Here is a 19,700-nt window from a genome sequence, read left to right as displayed (position 1 = left end):
GCAGTCGTTCAACCAAAAGTCTTTGCTAGTTCTCAGAGAATTCTCATCAATCCAAATCCCCCATTTATTTCCACGAAACCCATTCACTCATATATACCATTCACACAAAATGTCCCCTCCCAACCTGATCAATTCTTACCAGGTACTGACACTTGCACTTTACAGTAATCAATTAACATAACAACTAGCACATCTTTGGGATGTGCGAGGAAACTAGAGTGTCCAAGGACACTCACATGAATGTGCAAACTCCACACCAACAGCAAATGTCAGAATTAAATCCAGGTTACTAAAGCTGTGAGGTAGCTGCACTACTGTGCCAGACTGGTCATTTCATCCCTGCGTTGTTTGTTGGATCTTACTTTATGAAAGCTGCCCATCATGCCACCAACAATATTTAAAAACAATTACTGCAGTGGAATCCAGAGCAAAGGATTTAAAAGATCACGTTAAAAATAAAAATCATTACAAATTCCTCTTTTTTTTCTTACATATTCAATTAGAATACTATTTGGTGTAAAACTACAACCCTGGATTGTAAAATCTATAAGTAAAAAAAATTAAGTATCACATAAAAGTACCACTTGTGCAAATGGTCATAACATAAAAGACAATATTATAATTTCAGAAAATCCCCATAAAAAGTCTCTGTGCCACATGTACTAAAATCCACAAAAAAAAACTTTCAAAGTTTCTTCCACGTCTTCAACGTGATTCCACCAAACAAGTCATTGCTTCCCCTTTTAGCATACTGAACAACCACTTCCAATGGGGCTTACTCATTTCTACCAGTACACACCCGCCTTCCACTGCATCAATCAATCCTTCCCTTTACCAACCAGAGCCTCAGACACAATTTCCAGATGAAACAACAATTAACTGGTACTTAAATTTTGCACACTGCGTTCACTGGTCACCCTCTACAATGGGGAGCACAAATGTATACTAAGTGAATACTTTGCAGAAAATCAGCAGTCTCCAAGTATAACCCAAACTACTCCTCAGAGGGTGGTGAATCATTGGAATTCTCTGCCCCAGCAGGTGGTAGAAGCTGGATCATTGGAAGTATTTGAAGTGGAGGTGCATCAACATTGGACAGATTGAAGAATAGAGGGGTATGAAGAAATAGCTTGGAAGAGGAGTTGAGGCTATCATAGTTTTGCCATGATCATATTAAGCAGGGCAGGCTTGAAGGGCTTGATGGTCTAACTCCTGCTCCTATTTTCTTGTACGTTTTCTGACCCCAAGCTCCCGAATATCCTGCACTTGGCCTCCTACATTACTCCAATGAAATTCTATCCAAGCTCAAGGAACAGTCCATTTTTCAACTAAGCAAATTAGAACCGTCCACATTCAACATTTGACTTCAAAAACTTCAAATAATGAACAAGTCCAGCAACTGCAGTATCTCTCTCCTGTTAATTCAAATATTCTGGTTCCTTCACGTACACCACCTCTTCCCTGAGCTTTGGCTTCTGGACTTTTATCAACACACTATTGCATCCCTTGTCCTTTAACCTCTCCTACAAATATACCCCGAAGCTTTCTTATGTTCTCTTCTCCCCTTTCAACACATTAACCTTTTCCAGTTCTGGAAGGTCACTGACCTGAAATATTTACCATTTTTCTCCCCCGATCTACTGGGTACTTGTAGTATTTTTTCCAGAGCTCATATTAAAGATACAAAGAATCTACACATTTCATATCTATAAAAGTACTTCTTCACAGGAAAAATAGCTAACTTCTCAAGTCAAACAAAATTACTTAAAAGATAATCCTTAAAATAAAAAAAACATGCTGGAAAGCTTTAAAAAGCTATCAGATACTCTGATGAAGACATCAACCTGAAAATTCACCTGTTTCTCTCTCCACAAACATTGCCTACCACCAATTGTTTTTTGAAAAAATCATGTGATCTGAAGACATCCAAATATTTGCTGCCAAATTACTTCAACATACCTCAGACATTTTGTTTCATGGCCTTAAATTGAGAAGTTTGACACTTGAGTAAAAGGATACCCAAAGGAACAGTTCTGCTCTGTTCTGCTGGGACAGCCTCCATTTAAACCAGACTAGAAAAAGCATCATTGCACAACTGACAACCAGGGTTCTGATAAGAGTAATTAAGAGAAACCAAGCAGAAAAAATAATTTGGCTAACAAACAGGAAGAGAATGAACCTAATGGTTGAAGTGCATCTGTAAACAAGAGTAAAAAAACATTTCAATTGTACTTAGAATGAGTGCATGCAGCATTCAACTAGATGGACAAATTAACAGCACAAGTGGGTTTCATACAAGTCATTAGAAACGCAACCAAAAATATGACCAAGATTGAGAACCAAACGGTTTAAGGTATTTACAAAGGTTGAATAAAATGCAGGGTAGTTGAATAATGAAGTAGAAAGAGGCAGTTTGCAATCATCACGTTTGATCATAACAAATGAAGAATCAGAAGTTGAATTGTGAACCCCATTGACATGCTGCAAATCACACAGGCAATCGCTTCTTCTTTGTAATACAGCATCTGAAATTACCTAGTTGCTGCTTTCTGACACAGTGCCAATATAGAAAATTGCAGATACAAGTCCACATTTTGCCTGTTCTGCCCATTGGAAAAAATCCTTCCTTACAAATCAAGAACTGGGGAGGCGAGGAACTTACAGACAAAAAGGATACTCCATGATCACAATGAAACATGGAGAAAGTGAAAATGCAAGTATAAAAATGGAATGTGATCTAAAAAAAATATCAGCTTACACATAGTAACTTTTTCTGATTATATTACTATTTATAGTACATCCACCAGTTGAAATTAAAAATGGGTTTGTTGGGAAGGAAAATAGGCAACTTACAGGTAGGTTTAGTTTCGCAGCATCCACAGGCTGTTGGAAAGGCCAAGCAAACTGGTGTTTCCATATCGTCTTCAGGAGCACTTTTGACAGAAACTGAAGCTGGTTCGTCAGTCGTTTGGATCGGTTGGGATTGGATGTCTCAGGAGGGGGAGGATTACCAATAACATTACTTTGTTGGGGTTGAGCTTGCGACTGTGTTGAAGACATCTGTGTGCTTTCTAGGCCATCCCCCATCGCTGGTAGTTTTCTTAGTCTCTTCCCTGGGCCACTCTCACTCGACATACCATTGATCCCATTGTAGACCTCACCTGGTAGCCTGTAACAAGAACAATGGAGTTAGGAACTTGAAGCTCCACATTGCAAGCTTGTATATTTCACGTCCAATGCAATTTCTTGCAATGTACCCCTATGTGTTTTAAATTTGATAATGATATTTATGTATTAGCTTCCTTATAAGGAATCAAGAAACATTTATTCTATAATGATATTCCCTGGAAAAGTTTTCATTGGTTTCACAATCCAGCTGCATAAAACAGCAGAGAGCAACTCAAATGGCCTACAACTGTTTGTTTTCACTTAGTCAGTCCCTGCCGAAAGAACACAAACATTCAATATTTTACAAACATGCTACTTACAGCTAATCGTGCATAGTGGTCATGACAGTGTGTTATCACACCAAGATTAATTAAGAATTTCTCTGTATAACCAATTCTTGATTGTCAAGAATGACATTCATGATCTGGATTAGGACCTCTTCTGCAACACTGAAGTGCCGAGGAAGACTCAATGTAAAACATCTTCAATTCCATAAAACTGTTACCTCCTTTTCCAAGTTGTTGCTAGAACTCAAAAATTGGAAGCTGCTGGCATTAAATACAGAAGCAACCTGGACTACCTTGGTTATAACATTTATCTGATGTTTAAGGGTAAAAATATCAGCCCTAAATTTAAGATGGTTCTCTATTTGTCAACACAAAAACTGTGATAATTTGTATGATATTAGAAATTTCTCAATGAGTTCCCAAATATTCATAAACTACTGAAAAAGCATATTCAACTCAGCTGTGCTAATTAAGTTGTATTATAGGTCAAAGCAGAAATTCCTACTGGAGCGTATTCAATAAAGGAAATAATTAGCATGATCATGCTGTGGTTCCACACAATAACAACACAAATAAGCGAATAACCATTACTCTTGTGATATGGATTCCCAATATCATTGACTATATTTATGATCTGCACTTTTTCTTTCACTAATTCTTGGATCATTTGATCCAAAGGTGCAACACATCAGTAAGCAAATGAGAGAATTAGTCCTCTAACACACCGTAAGAAACAGTTCTGATTCTCCTTAGGCTGTCAAGTAAAACTGAGCCACAGGGGGGAAAAATAAGTATTAATTCAACCTAACTACAATGATTACAATTTGCATTTACAAAGCACCTTTAACGTATTTAAACATTCCAAGACACCTTAAAGCAACATTAACAGGCATTAAATCTTCAGCAAAGAACACAGCACTGTAGCAGTTTAGGGTGCCAACACATTACCTTCTCATGATTATAGACTAGTAAAAATGCTGGCTTTGCCAGCAACACCAAGAAAGATAAGGGACTTCAATCTTCAATGGGAAGATGGGAAAATTAAATTAGCAGAATTGGTTTGGAGGCTGTCCATACTATATGTAGCACATCTAGTCATGTAATCAGATGGGGTTAATTTTATTGTAAGAAATCCTCTGGGGATAAAAGTAATCACAATATTACAGAATTTCACAAGGAGTAACAGATGTTGAATTTAAGGCTGTAGCTACAATGCCAAGATAGCCTGGAAAATTAAATTATTACCTACAAGCAATTTTAAAGAAAGATTCAATAGTTCTTAACAAATCTATGCTTCTCTAGAAGATGCAAGATCCATATGAACATTGATTCTTTGAGTGACATGGAAATCTGTTGCTTTTGGGGCCCATGAGGATCTGAGGTACCAGGCACTTAAATTCATAGAAAAAACTGTCCATGAGTGACATCTTCTAACTTGAGACAGCAATTGCACACTATCATACAGACTTAACAGTGCAAGATCTTAATCCAGTGACAGCTGACAGCAAGAGCAGCAAGTGGAAGAGGACCTGTGAGGAAGCTTACCTACTCAGAGACCAGCAGCAGAGTTGGAGCTGATGTCATGATTCAGAGAGTGATAAGTGGCAAGGAAGGCAACGGGTAAGAAACAGGTGAGTATTTCTACAGGTTACTAGTTAAGCAAAGACAAAGTCTTTGTATGGCTGAAGTGCTCAGAGTAAAATAAGACCTTGGTATAATTAGTTGGCTCAAATTCAATTTAATTTTAATCTGAGGGCAAGCCGTGGTAGGAAAGCCCAGAAACCAGGGATATTTCCACTATCCCCAGCAACCATGCACGCAGGAAATATATTCAGCTGCAGTCGCTGGTTAACTACATTACAGTGCTAAAGATGCAGATGGATTCAAGGTGCTGTAACCATGATGCTGAGATGTGGTCACACCTCGGGTTAAAAAAAATGCACAGTTAAGGGGGAAAAGGGTGACCCAAAACAGTAGAATATAGCAGGGATCCCCCTCTGTCCACCCCCTTTTCCAACAGGGATGCTGCTTTGGATATCATTGGGTGAATGCAGGCAACAGCAGCAGCTGCCAAGTTCATGGCTCTGTTGTACAGGAGGGGAGGAACTAATGCAAGGAGTAGAGTGACAGGGCATTCAGCTGTAACAGATGATCATTTGTGCAGCCATAAACGAGACTCCAGGATGGTATGTTGCCTTCCTGATGCTTGGGTCAAGAATGACTTGGAGGAGCTGCACAGGGCATTCCAGAGAGGGAAGGTGATCAGGCAGTTGTGGTGGTGCACATCAGTAGCAATGAGTAAACAAAAAAAAAGAGGTCCTTCAAACTGAACTCAACATCTCAGAGGCCTTATTAATTGGAAAGTGGCCATCTGCTGGTCACAAGATAAGAAAAAAATGGTTCACTCCAAGACATCTCTGACAGCATCCAATATCTCAACAGCAAGCAGAGGTGTTGGCTGTTATTATGGTATTTAAGAGATAGAGGTCAAGGTTAACATAGTGAAGTACTTAGTGAAAATGCTTGCTCACTACACCCATGACGGGGGGAGGGGTGGGGTGTAAGGTTCTTCTACAAACCATTAGGAGCAATCAATTCCACACACTTCTATACCCGATTGGCTCAGTACCAATAACTGGATGCTATCGAAATGAAGTGGAAGGGTGATATTGCAGCAACCAATAGGCCAGCTTCAACAAAACAAAGATGAGTGAAATGGGTCAGAATGATGCAGTACTATCTTAAGGACAGAACAAATGGTTTAAGATGACAATTAGGAAGAGGATTTAATGCCTTACTAAATCCTGAAACAGTACAACACCTGAGGTCACAGAGAGACTCCAGGAATAACAAATCAGGAGAGACCCCAAGGCTGGAACTCAAACCAGAGGTGATGAGTCTGAGCAAGGTCAATCATGTAATGTTTAGATTGGTGCAAGGTGCATTGTTTTTGAATAAATCTAAGTAAACTTTTCACTAGCTGTAAACAGCATGTCTCTAATACAAGTGCAAATTCAGAACAAGGGGTAGATCAAGTTTTAATAAGCAAGTGGATGAAAGGTTACTGTGGAAAGATGGGCATTGAACCAGAGGTTACAAGTAGATTAGCGATGATTAAATGGCAGAGCAGGCTTGAGGGGCTGCGGAGCCTATTCCTGCTCCTAATTTACATGTTTTTGACTAATGGTCCTGAGATTGGTTTCTACCATACAAAAGCTTGTGTTATAAATGGCTCATGGGTTGTACGCAGAACAGTATAGCACAGGAGCAGGACCCTAGTCTAGAATGTTTGTGCCAACCACAATGCCAATCCAAACCAATCCCATCTGCCTGTACATGGTCTATATCCCTCCATTCCGTGCCAGAATGGAGGGATATAGACAACGTGCAGACAGATGAAATTAGTTTAGATTGGCATCATGGTCGGCACAGTCTCCCCCCCCCCCCCCCCCCCCCCCCCCCCCCCCCCAAGGGCCTGTTCCTGTGCTGCACTGTTCTGTATTCTATGTAAATTGTTTGCAAATGGAGAAATCTTATTCATGTTGTTCAGCTTACAAAAACAACATACAGGAAATGATGAACATCTACAGTTTTGATTTTTGTTTTGAGAAAGGATATCATCATAATGGACGCAGTACAGAGAAGGTTCACTAGGTTGATTCCTGGATGAAGGGCCTTGCTCCCGAGGGCTGTGTGGTAGCACTGTCTGCCATGCCACTGTGCCCTTCCTAATATTTTCATCAACTGTAATTTAGTAAATCAAACATCATACTTTTGTACTATAAGTACATAACATAGAAAGTTCTTTTTCCCAATAGTTATCTGATAACTAACACAATCTTCTAAAAGGACCAAGATTCTATCAAACAGTAGGAAGGAAAACCAACATTTGCAAACAATCTCATTACACACTTCTGTACGATAACAGGTGAACAGGAACGTTTTTCATGGATATCCTCCCCCAATATACCCGATTCAACAACTGTCAAATAAGCTGCTCATAACAAATTACCTGGCAGAGATCCAGCACAACTTACCTGAAGTTTAACTCTAGGGAAAATGAATTAAAATCAGAATTACATTGACCGGGTTCCAAAAAACCTTTTTCACACTAATTCTGAAACAGCAGAGGCATGATAGTAGCATTGAAGAGGCATGGACTTTAAAGACTATTAAGTACTCAAGAAAAAACATAAGCTGCAGTAAGCTACATTTCGATATGGCAACTCCTGTGGACAATCAACCGCAATATATACTGAAACTATCTATAACCTCAAGCCCAGTGCAGCCCAGCCCTCATTCTACCATCATTAAGCCAGGAGATCAACCCTACTTCAAGCTGCAACACAGAAGGACATGCCAGATGCAAAACAAGCCATACCCAAAATTGAGGTACTCATCTTGTGAAACTGCAACACTGGCAGGACAGCAGACCGAAGCTCTGCTATCCTGCCACATGTGATTATGAATGGTGCGATCAATTAAACAACTAATAGGAAAAGGCAGCTCCAGGAACACACCCATCCTTAATGATGGTGGGCCACAGTAGTCGAGTACTGAAGGCTGAAGCATTCACAACCATGTACTGTGGGAAGTGCCAAGTCAATGATTTGTCTTGAGGTCATCACCACAGAAGCCAGTTTTCAGCCAATTCAAATAATTCCACGTGATATCAAAAGCATGAGAGTACTGTTGTATTGCTAGATAAGTTGGTCCAGTACAATTACAACACTGGCTTCTATCTGACCATATGGAAAATTACCCAACTATGTCATATTCATAGAGGTAAATCAAATCTGACTAATTACCACCTACTTAATCTACCCTCGAAAGCTTCCCCAGCATTTTCATTGTTTTTTTTAAATATCATGTTAATTCAGTTCTGTCAGGCAGGTCCCACCACCTTATCATTAATATATTAAACAGACAATGCGCTGGTAACTGCTCCATTGCCAAAAAAACAATTTTGACATCCTATTGTAGACATTCCTTTTGTTCTGCACATCCCTCCACCATCTTTTCTCCTACTGAAAACCAACTTGCATTTTTCTTTCAGTTCTGAAGGGTCATAGAATGTTGCTCTTTCCACAGATACTGCCTGACCAGCATTTTGTGATTTTGTACCTGTCAAATCATCACAGCACTTCCTCACTGATAACTTGCTCAATAACGACCAGTTTCTCTCCAGATCACTCAGCTCCAGACCACATCACACCCTTGCTACAAACATGGATCAAAGAAGCAAATTCCAGTAGATGAGGTTAGAGTGAATGTTCTTAACATTAAGGCAGCATTTGACTGATTGTGATATCAAGAAGCTCTGATAAAAATGAAGTTAATAGGTATTAAGAAGGAAAACATTCCAATAGTTCGGGGTCATACCTCACACAAAGGCAAATGATTGTTACTGATCATCCCAGATCCAGGACTTCATTGCAGGATCCCCTCAATGTAATGTTCTACACTGAACCTTCAGTCGATTCATCAATGATCTTGCTTTAATTTCAGAAGTGGGCATGTTCACTGATGATTGTGCAGTATTGAATTCCATCAGCAACTTCTCAGCAAATGAAACAGCCTATATGCAGCAAAACCTAGACAACACTCAGGCACAGGCTAATAATTGGCAAGTACCTTGACAAAATTCTTAAGTGGTTTGATAGGCCAGGTGCATGAATGGCAGCTGTTACACCCATGCTGCACGTATGTTCATTCAAAACAAGTTTATAGATTCCTGGGCAAGACAGGAATCAAAGATATCAGAATGGTATTGAGATAGAGGAGCAGCCATGATCTTGATGAATGGCAAAGCAAAAAGGGAAAAAAAAACAGGCTATTCCTGCTCCTATTTCTTATACTATACTCTTAAAGAAATGAATAAATACATTGATACTCCATTTAGCACCATTCCACAGCGCTCTTGGTTCTGCAGTCCAACAAGTACACACCCTTCTGAAGACATGCTTTCAGGCTGCAGCAGGAACCTGGCACTCGCTACTGTTTTATGCTGCACTGCCAGTGTTTACTGGCAGTTGAATTTTTTTAAACCATAAAGAAATCTTCAAGCTTGGGTAAGCTATGCAGCCAAACAAAGAGGGGGTGGGAAGACAGCAACTTCCATGAAGTCCCAGATGCAAAGGGCCATCAAGCTCTGAATCTCCAATTTCAGCATTAAGCAGCTGCACTGCTCACTCCAGCCCACCCAACAGAGCCCTCACAAGCAGGTTTTCATGCGTAATACCCATGACCCATATAACACATTTTAGTGCTGATTCCATGAGCACTCTGACATATCTTGCGCAATAAAGTCCAGTATATATGATGCCTGAACATCAAAAGACTGTGGTAGGCAAAGGATTAAACAGCCATCAGAACAGAATACATAATATGTACAGCCTTGATAGACATTGAAGTTACGTGTGGCTAATGATCTGTGAAGTCCTCTAAGAATGTTAAGAAAATATAAATAAGGAGATAACAATTTAAACAAAAGTGAATCTCCAGTATTAATTGATCACAGAATTGTGAATCAAGATTTTGAAATTTCAATGGCAAAACTGCAGGGGGAAAAAAACAGTTACAGACTGGAACCAGATCAGCACAAGGAACAATATCCCAAAGTAACATTTGCTCAGCTTCACTATGCAGCAGCCATGAACTGCAAAGTTAACTCGCTTTACTAAGACCCAAGGTTTCAATAACCAAATAAAATGCAAGCAATAGGAAAATAACCATCTGGTTGCAGTGAGAAAAGAAACAATGGGTTCACTCCAAGACATCTCCACTGGCACCTAGAGCCTCAGCAGCAGGCAGAAGAGCTAGCCATTACTATGGTACTAAAACCCAAATTCAGAAAAATACCTAAAAGACAGAAAAGTGATGAGGCCTAGCTCATATGGGAAATTAGGTTCTTGTAATGTCAGGAACATTCAATACCACGATCCTCTGTAGCTAATTGGCTCAATGCCAATAACTAGGATGTTGCACAATTAAAGTGGAAAATGAGGTTGATACAGTGGCCATCAGTCCAGCTGCAAGAGGACAAAAACAGAAGAAATGGGTCATACTTGGACTACTGGATATGGTACCATCTCAATGGAAGAAAACAGAAGGAAGATGGGTTTTGGGAAAAAGTATTTAACTTTCTGCCAAACCCTGAAACACACAAGAATAACGCTCAAAAAAAAAAATCCAGAGTCTGGGACTCACAGAAAGCTAGGTACCACAGGTCTGAGAACAGATTACCTCGTGTCTAGATGGGTAGCATACTATGCAAACTGTGAGTAATTACATGTTTGCAATTAAGAGTCTGAACAAAATATACCTTTCACCAGTTGTCAGTGGCATTTTCAGTATGTGCAAATTAAGCACAACAATACAAACCTTTACTACCATTAGAGAGGTAAACATTGTTTAAGTATCAATCCTTAACAGTATCAGTTCAACGTAGGACAGTAATTACAGTACCACAGGTATCCATAAAGCATCCCTCATCTCCACCATGTCACTGCCAAGGGTTAAGTGAGGTCAGCCTATGCATCAGGCACCCTTCCATCAAAAAAAAGGGTCACAATGGGACATTTAAGAGACTCTTAGATAGACATGAATGATAGAAAAATAGGGGGCTATGTGGGAGGGAAGGGCTAGATAGATCTTAGAGCAGGATAAAATTTCAGCACAACGTTGTGGGCCGGAGGGCCTGTACTGTGCTGTAGTGTCCTATGTTCTAATGTTTTTATTCAGCACCTTCGCTTTCTGATGAAAGATCCAGGACCTGAAACCTTAACTGTTTCTCTTTCAATAGATGCTGCCTGATGCTTTCAAGCATTTTTTTTAATTTCAGATTTCCAACATCTACAATTTTTGATTTTCATTTCCTATACTTTCTAGATGCCAGCACAGAACCAATCCGGCTGATGATGCAGTTATTGCACATGCTTCCTTATAACACAAAAAGCATTCAACCCATGCAGGCTCCCAGTAGAGCATTTCCATTCCCCCTTTTGACTGTAACCCTGCAACATATACTCTCCTCAGCACCCATCATTTCCCTTTGACTCTCTTGCCACTTCCCCACAGAATGGATAATTTACTGTAGCCAATTAACATACCAGCATGGTTTAGGAAAGAAAGTGAGCACCTGATGGACATTCACTTGATCGTGGGGAGAATGTGCAAATTCCACCCAAGGTTAGGATCAAACTTGAATTCCTGGAATAAAGGGAGCAGTGCTAACTGCTGCACCACTGTGCCACCCTCGGAAACCAGGAAGGACAATTTGTATCAAAACTACATAAAAGGTTAAGTTGCTTGGCATTCAGGAATAAGTAGCCAAAAGGATTCAACATTGGCTTAGCGGGAGAAGCCAGAGAGTAGTAAGCAGATGGTTGTCTCTCTGACTGGAGACCTGTGACTAGTGGTGTGCTGCAGGGATGTGTGTTGGGTCCGTCATTGTTTCTTATCTATATTAATGATTTAGATGATAATGTGATAAACTGGATTAGCAAATTTGCAGATGACACCAAGCCCAGGGGCATAGTGGACAGTGAGGAAGGCTATCAAAGCTTGCAGCATGATCTTGACTATCTAGGAAAAATGGGTTGAAAAATGGCTGATGGAATTTAACTCTGACACTTGTTGCACTTTGGGATGACAAACCAGAGTAGGTCTTACACAGTGAATGGTGGGGCTCTGAGGTGTGTGGTAGAACAGAAGGACTTAGAAAACAGGTCCATGGTTCCTTGAAAGTGGCATCACAGGTAGATAGGGTTGTAAAGAGAGCTTTTGGCACTTTGGCCTTCATAAATCAGGGCACTGAGTACAGGAGTTGGGATGTTATGCTGAAGTTGTACAAGATGTTGGTGAGGCCAAATTTAGAGTACTGTGTGGAGTTCTGTCACCTATCTACAGGGAAGATATCAATAAGATTGAAAGAGCGCAGAGAAATTTTACAAGGACGTTGCCAGGACTCAAGGACCTGAGTTATAGGGAAAAGTTGAAAAGGTTAGGACTTTATTCCCTCGAGCGCAGGAGAATGAGGGGAGATCTTATAGAGGTATACAAGATTAAGAGGGGTATAGATAAGGTGAATGCATTCAGGCTTTTTCCACCAACATTAGGCGAGACTAGAACTAGAGAACCTAGGTTTAGGGTGGAAGGTGAAATATACGAGGGGGAATCGGAGGGGAAACTTCTTCACTCAGAGGGTGGTGCAATTGTGGAATGAACTGCCAACAGTAGTAGTAGATGTTACAATTGAACCCGCATGTAAGAGAAGTTTGGATAGGTACATGGATGGGAGGGGTTTGGAGGGTTATGGTCACAGTGCAGGTAGATGGGACTAGGCAGAAGATCAGGTCAGCATGGACTAGATGTGCTGAAGGGCCTGTTTCTGTGCTGTAGTACTCTGTGACTCTATGATGCTCTAAAAGTGGATTTTAGAAACTACTATGTGAAATTTGTTGATTCAGTTTACAAAGCAAAACACATACATTTTTAAAACTACATCACATTCTTTAGGCAGTTCCGACAACATATTTCAGGCTTTCCCTAGGCTTTGCTATTAACTGATTCAAAGAAATTTAGCACAGGGAACTGCCAATTTAGCCTATGTTACCCATGCAAGATTTACACCAACTGAACTTCAAAGTACTACAATAAAATTCAATCTCTAGCCAAGATTCAGCATCAGGTTGACCAGGTGATGTTTGCTGTGCCCCCTTCCCATTCACTGGGATCCCAGTTTCCATACTCAATTCAACTTGCTTGGTTCACTGGAATATTTATTTTTATACTATACAGCATCGTAAAAAAGAGAATTAAATGTGTGTTGTAGTATTAACAACATCCAATACCCCAGAATATCTGGCAGCCTGGCACCAAGGATCCACACATACTGGATTATCGGAGCTTTATTGTAGTTTCCTTTTGAAGACACAGTGGGGTTATCCCACATTTTCTCATCATCTCCCAAATCAAAGTACCCAATTGTTTTCTTTTCCCCAGTGCACAAACTAGGCCAAAAAAACTAACATATACTGAATGTTTTCCAAATCATTCCCAGAAACAAAAATGAGACCAAATGTGAAATTAAAATTGCCTTTCACTGATATCAGAGAATTCTGAGCAAGAATACTTTCTCGCCTTTCAAAATGAGCAATAGGTGAACAAATTCCAGCACTTACATCATTCTTCCAGAGCCTAAAAATAAAGAGTAATTGCTCGTGTTAGAAATTCTCAGATCTGTTCATCATTTTTGGCAGATTTCTAACAGATGGCTAAAATATCACAATATCTCAGAGGCAGAAAAACAGAAACCAAAGCCAAAAAAGGTCTGATTACTAATTTCAAAGAAAAAACATTCAGCCCAAAATAGCTATGCCAGTATTTTCACTCCACTCAAGTCTTGCCACCTTGCATCACTTCCCCATCAACATCAATTCCCTGGCTTTCATGTTCCCTCAAAGTCATACGTGCTATTTCTCTTAATGCAGTAACATATTACACATTCTTGCTAAAATACAATCTACAGCAACACAACCAGAAAATGTACTACATGTTGGTATTCTTAATACAGAGGAGTACATGATTGTGGGGCCATTGCAATATTAGAGTACTGAATGCTGAAATGCAAGAACAAAAGTGATTAACAGGACTGGCTCATTCTGTCAAACTGGTAAAAGGGGATACAAAGCCTACTAAGGGGGAGGCACAGATAAAAGGAAATTAACTAACAATGCCTAAGCATAGGTTGGGGGGGGGGGGGGGGGGGGAACTAAAGCTTTGTTGTTGTGTTTCAGTTCTTTACACATTCAGATGTAGAAAGTGGAGTATAGTTAGATTTCTCTCACTTCCCCTGAAAGGAAATTGTTGAGCATCAGCTTATTTAGATTTCTGGGGCTAGAGAATAGATAAAACAATTCCTAATTATAAGGAGTTTGCTCTAAAATTCAAAGAAAAGCAGTGTGCACCAGTCCTCAGGGAATTCAAAGAAATGAAATTCAAGTTCATCAAGAGCTGACAAGAGGTCCAAGACTCTCAGTCTGAAAACCTCCATCCTAATAAGGAGCATCAATGACAAATATCCATGACATGGAGCCTATAATGTGTTAAAATGGTAGAAGAATCACTTCAATGCTGTTGCAGAGATCAAGCTGCAACTTGGAATCCTCAGGTCATTGACATGTACTGGTTTAGATTAAGAGCAAGGAAAGGTGACTGGCAGAAGATGAAAGTGTAACATCAGGCAGGCACAAGCTTTGGAAAAGTTAGAAGTTTCTAACAGTGATGAATAACCTGACATTTATTGATCATTTGGCAGAATATCTTTAGAAAATTGTGGCAACTTTCTTGGTATTTCTGAATCTGTAGTGTCAAAGGAAAGAATACATTCCAACAGTTTAAAGCTGACAGATATCAACCAGCCCTGCACACAAAATCACTATCACTTCATCTATAAATTTCAAAATAAAAATTTCAAGTGGACACTTTCCCACTTACCTGACAGCAGCCATTAGCTGCTTTGGAGAGATCGTTAGTTGACTTTTGATCACCAGATGACATCACGGTGCTTTCTATTGCTGGCTGAAATACAGGAGGGCCTTTTTTTTAAATTAAGTTTCATAAGAGTACAATATTAGTGATTAATTTATCCATTGACGGAACACAAGATCAAGAGTAGGCCATTTAGCCTCTCGAGCCTGTAGTCTACTTAAAAAGGAATATGAGATTTTCACCTTTTCCAATAAGCACGTCATCTAGTGACAAAATGCTAACCTCTCTAAAGCAAACAGTGGCAACCAACAAATTAGAGTATCCAACTACAAAATTATGAAAATTAAATGGGGGAACATGTTTAAATATGCACCCTCTTTCTACTTTTAAAAATGTAAATTATTAAAAAGCATGCATTTGTTTAAAAGACCAAAACAAGTGGGCTGTGGAAGGATTTTGACACTATTAGCTCAATTTAGTGAGATATCCCTCTGTATATCTGAATCAAATACCTGGCTATGTCACATGCAAATGCATTGCTGCACAGTACAAGATAGTGACAATAAATATGTAACTAACAATGAGCTCCAATAAATCCATTTTGAAGACCATTTTCTGCACTTCACTCCCACATGTGAAATACTGTTTCTCTTTTTATAGATTTTGGCTGACATGCTGAGCATTTCCAGCTTTTTGTTTTATTATAAGCCAGCATGCCAGATTTCCTCAACCTTACTATGCTACAATTTTCACAACACTGACAGACATGCAGGAAAGGAGTCTCAAAGCGACACGGAGAACAAATTCCAACACCAAACTGGGGGGGGGAGAAAGAATTGACGATAACATGACAGAATGATTGAAAACAAGATCTTTAAAAGCAAATAAGGGGACAGCTTTAAACACAGATGTTCAGTCTGAGTTCAGTGGAGAGAGTAAAGCTGATTGAGATTACCTTTCCTTGTGAAAGCATCAAGGAGTATACCAGGGCTTGATCAACTTGTACTGAACTCAAGGGAATGTTAGAAAGGTGACCCAAAAGTCCAGTCAAAGAGATAGGTTTTAAAGGGTGCACCAGGGAGAAAAAGAAGAAATTCTAGAGCTTAGAGTTCAAACAGCTGATAGATGTACTGGAGGAGACAAATACAATAATTTTAAAACTTTTGGCTGTAGCTAACTGTAGGCCATTGCCTTCTTTTTCTAAATAAAAGCGTAATTTTTATGCCTGATATAAGAATGATGATCAGACCAAATACTCAAATTCTGGAATAGTCAAAGCTGAGGACAAAAGCAGAAATGCTGGGAGATAGAAACAGATAAGCAAAATTATGCAGCCTTATATGATAGAGAAGAGTTTGGAAGCTCACCTTAGGACAAAGTAGCAAAACTATAAATCACAAACAGTCCAAATTTAATGGCTCCAAAAGGGTTGCAACCTGTGGTTAAGCTGGAATCAATGACTTCTGTTCTGCCCCAATTTTAACTGAAGTTTTTTTGGCATATAGTATAATTAATGAAAAATGACCCTGACACACAGGTAGTGCCAAGTCAAAAGTAGTGGTAATATGGGAACACAAGAGACTGAAGATGCTGGAATCTGGAGCAAGTCAAGACCTTTCATCTGGTTGGGAGAGCTTGCTACTCTCAGCAAACACAGAATCTGGCATTTTCAGATGTATTGTAGAGGCTATCGTGTGTGATTATCTATTATTCATGATATTTCCAGGTTTTGAATCATTTGCTTACTTTATAATCTTAGTTTCCATGTTACAATCTGGGTGATCTACAAAAATTGATTAGCTAAAATTGACCTCATTCAAAACCCACCGTCATTTAACTTGTCAATATCCATCCACAATCATTTTCTGCTCTCTATCACTTAACCACTTCTATATTCACTCTTTTTCTCTATGCATGGACTTCCCTTTTTATTATTGAAACTTGATAAATCACTGTACCTGGATGGAATGCATCAAAGGCTTTTTACAAAAAAGGTAGATGTACCTCAAACATTCAGGACACTGTCCAATGCCTTCCACAAGCATTAACATACATTTACTTCTGTCTTGAGGTCAGAGAGGTTCATCCAAAAAATTCAAATTCAGTTCAACACAATTTGTCCTTAAATTAATGCTAACTCTCGATTAAAACAGACTTTTCCAACTGATTGATTTTATCCTTAAGTTATTTCCAAGACTGACTGGACTGCAGTTGTTGGGCTTTTCCCTTTCCTTTTCCAAATGGAAGTGTGAAGCAAGCAACCCAATCCTTTTATTCTCTGTTTCTGATGAAAGTTGAAAACTCACGACCAAATGATTGAGGTATATTTACCTAATTTTTTTTAAAAGAAACCCATTTTCCATTCTGTCCAGACACAGTGATTTAAGTACATTTTCTTTTACTATATCATTCACTTCCTTCAAGACAACAGATACAATGTACTAATTTAGTATTTTAACCTTTTTGAGATTTCCCCATCGGGTCACTAATAGGCCCAAATTTTTTCTTAGTTAAGATTGTGTCTTTGGATTCACTCTAACATTGCCGGTTAACATTTTTTTTAAACCTCTCTCTCCTCTAGCCTGGAACCTCTTCTAATCTCTGCTGCAGTTAGCACCTTACTTCCTTTAGCACAGAAGGAATGAATAATTATAATTAAGTGTCATTGATAGTATATTATGACTTGCAATCATTTTCTCTTCCAGACCACAGTTATGCAATTACAGTTTTACTCAAGTTTCAGGAAGTTTGAATTTCCCAGTTTAACATAAGCACTATTAAAGGCAGTCAGATAAAAACCAAATCAATCCAATGTAAGGATGCCAGAAGCCAATGGTTTATACTTCAACTTAGAAAGCTAATATGATGTCACGCAAACTTTCTAGTGGCACAAAGTTTGACTCTTACTAATAAAAAAAATCAGAGCAACGTTCATAAAATTTCAGTTAATACACTGCCAACAGACAATAACACTGAATTAGCACCTCCATGACCATATTTAATGTCTACCTTACCGAAGGCAAAAAAAACCTTTCTGGAAATAGTGCAGAACAACTCTAGATTGTTTATGTTAATGCTACCTTATTCAAAGTGTTGAGAAATTAGTGGGACTGAAACCAAAAAATCCACCTGTAGCCACTGTAGAAAGTAGTGGCTTTGGAGATAGTGGATGTACAGGTCGCCAGCTTTCAAATTCGATTGATCATTGAATGCATTCCAGAGATTGGAATTTAACCCCATTATTTATGAAGAGGGAGAGAGAATTCAGCAAGCAGACCAGTTCATCTGACTTCAGTAGTAGGTAAAATGCTGGAATCTATTAACGAGTGACAAGATTGGACAGGCAACATGGATTTATGAAAGGGAAATTGTGTTTGTCTAAGTTATTGGAGTGTTTTTTTTAAGGATGTGACCAGGATAGATGATGCAAAACTACATGGGATTACGAGTAGAGGGAGCATATAAAGAAGCTTCAAAACGAGTCTCAGAGACAAGTTAGGCAAGTGGGCAAGACTCACCTAAGGGGAAATGTGGAAAAATGTAACATCCCCACCAATCATCAACCACCCATTTACACTAATCCTACATTATCCCTTTTTTTAAAATTGTCCTCGCATTCTCATCAACCGCCCCCAGATTCTACCACTTCATTTACACTCTCAGAGCAATTTATAGTGGCTGATTACTGTACATTAAACATTTAAAATTTGTTCAGGGGATATGGCCAATACTCCCCCATTCCTAACTGCACAAACTGAGCAGCTTGTTCAGCCATTTCAGGGAGCAGTTAAAAGTGGAGTCACTTCAGGTCACAGATAGATAAGACTGGGAAAGGAACTCTGATTAACCCTTCAGAAAAGGAAGTCAAATCAGATGCAATGAATGTAGAGGCCAAACCTAGATTAGTGGTGAAGCTAAAAATGAATTTTAATCAAAGACAACTTAATGTCAACTGATGCAACAAAAGAAAGCTAAGAGTGTACCAATAACATTCTTCACCTTGTGCGAATTTAACCCCCTCCAGTGCACCAACAGTTGCACCAGAATGTACTGAACTCTCCCCCTCTGGCAGTCTCTTACAATTAAGGACAGCTTGCTTCCATACCAGCTTTTTGATTTCTAAAGTGGCCGAGGACAATATCAGATCCACATATTCAGCCACAGGTGAGGCAGGGGATGCTTGACAGGGTAGGCGGATGGACACGATGAGAGATGGTCCCCTATTTCCTCTCTTTGCACAGAACTTCTGCAAATGGATGAAGTCTCACTAACATTCTGAACCTTCTATTTCAAGCAGTCATGGCCCAGGGATTGCCAGAAGTGACAACTTTTCAAGGAGGTTTTGAGAACATGTTTGAATTGTTTCCTCCGCTCGCCTGGTTATCTTCTGCTATGACAAAGCTAGTAATATTGTGTCAGTTTTGGAAGCCTAGTATCAAGCATACAAACTACATGGACAGCCCATCACAGCCGACTATAATTAGTATCTCCAACCATCCTACAACAGCACTCTCATAACAAATACCATGCTTTGAAAGACAAGACTTCACCCCCAATTCAGGGTAGGGCACCTGAGAGATCATCCAGAGGGAAAGGATGTCCATATTACCCATGCCATGACAGATGCTAAGTATTACTCAAGAAATGACACAGGCTTTGCAATAATCATGGATGATCTTAACCAACATATTGACCTGGACAAATCAAGTGACGGGGTGGGCTTGGTAAATTCATAGTTCTACTCCCAATGCA

The 19,700-nt window shown here is 39.4% G+C and overlaps 1 protein-coding gene across 7 annotated transcripts in view; it reads right to left on the bottom strand.

The window, feature by feature from the left end:
* The window catches only part of brd4 (bromodomain containing 4), a 151,570-nt gene that overhangs the window by 102,950 nt on the left and 28,920 nt on the right, over positions 1-19,700 (bottom strand). For 4 of the 7 annotated variants that reach the window (XM_052042196.1, XM_052042195.1, XM_052042191.1 and 1 more), the window contains exon 2: positions 2,854-3,169. In XM_052042196.1, coding sequence (XP_051898156.1) covers positions 2,854-3,135 — 282 coding nt within the window. In that variant the 5' untranslated portion in view covers positions 3,136-3,169. Of the gene's footprint in view, positions 1-2,853; positions 3,170-14,954; positions 15,039-19,700 lie in introns of all 7 variants that reach the window. The other 3 variants (XM_052042194.1, XM_052042193.1, XM_052042192.1) reach the window with 1 other exon arrangement.

This window comes from Pristis pectinata, chromosome 31, assembly GCF_009764475.1.
Source record: "Pristis pectinata isolate sPriPec2 chromosome 31, sPriPec2.1.pri, whole genome shotgun sequence".
In the NCBI taxonomy this organism is placed as follows: domain Eukaryota; kingdom Metazoa; phylum Chordata; class Chondrichthyes; order Rhinopristiformes; family Pristidae; genus Pristis; species Pristis pectinata.
This window is presented reverse-complemented; position numbering and strand designations above follow the sequence as displayed.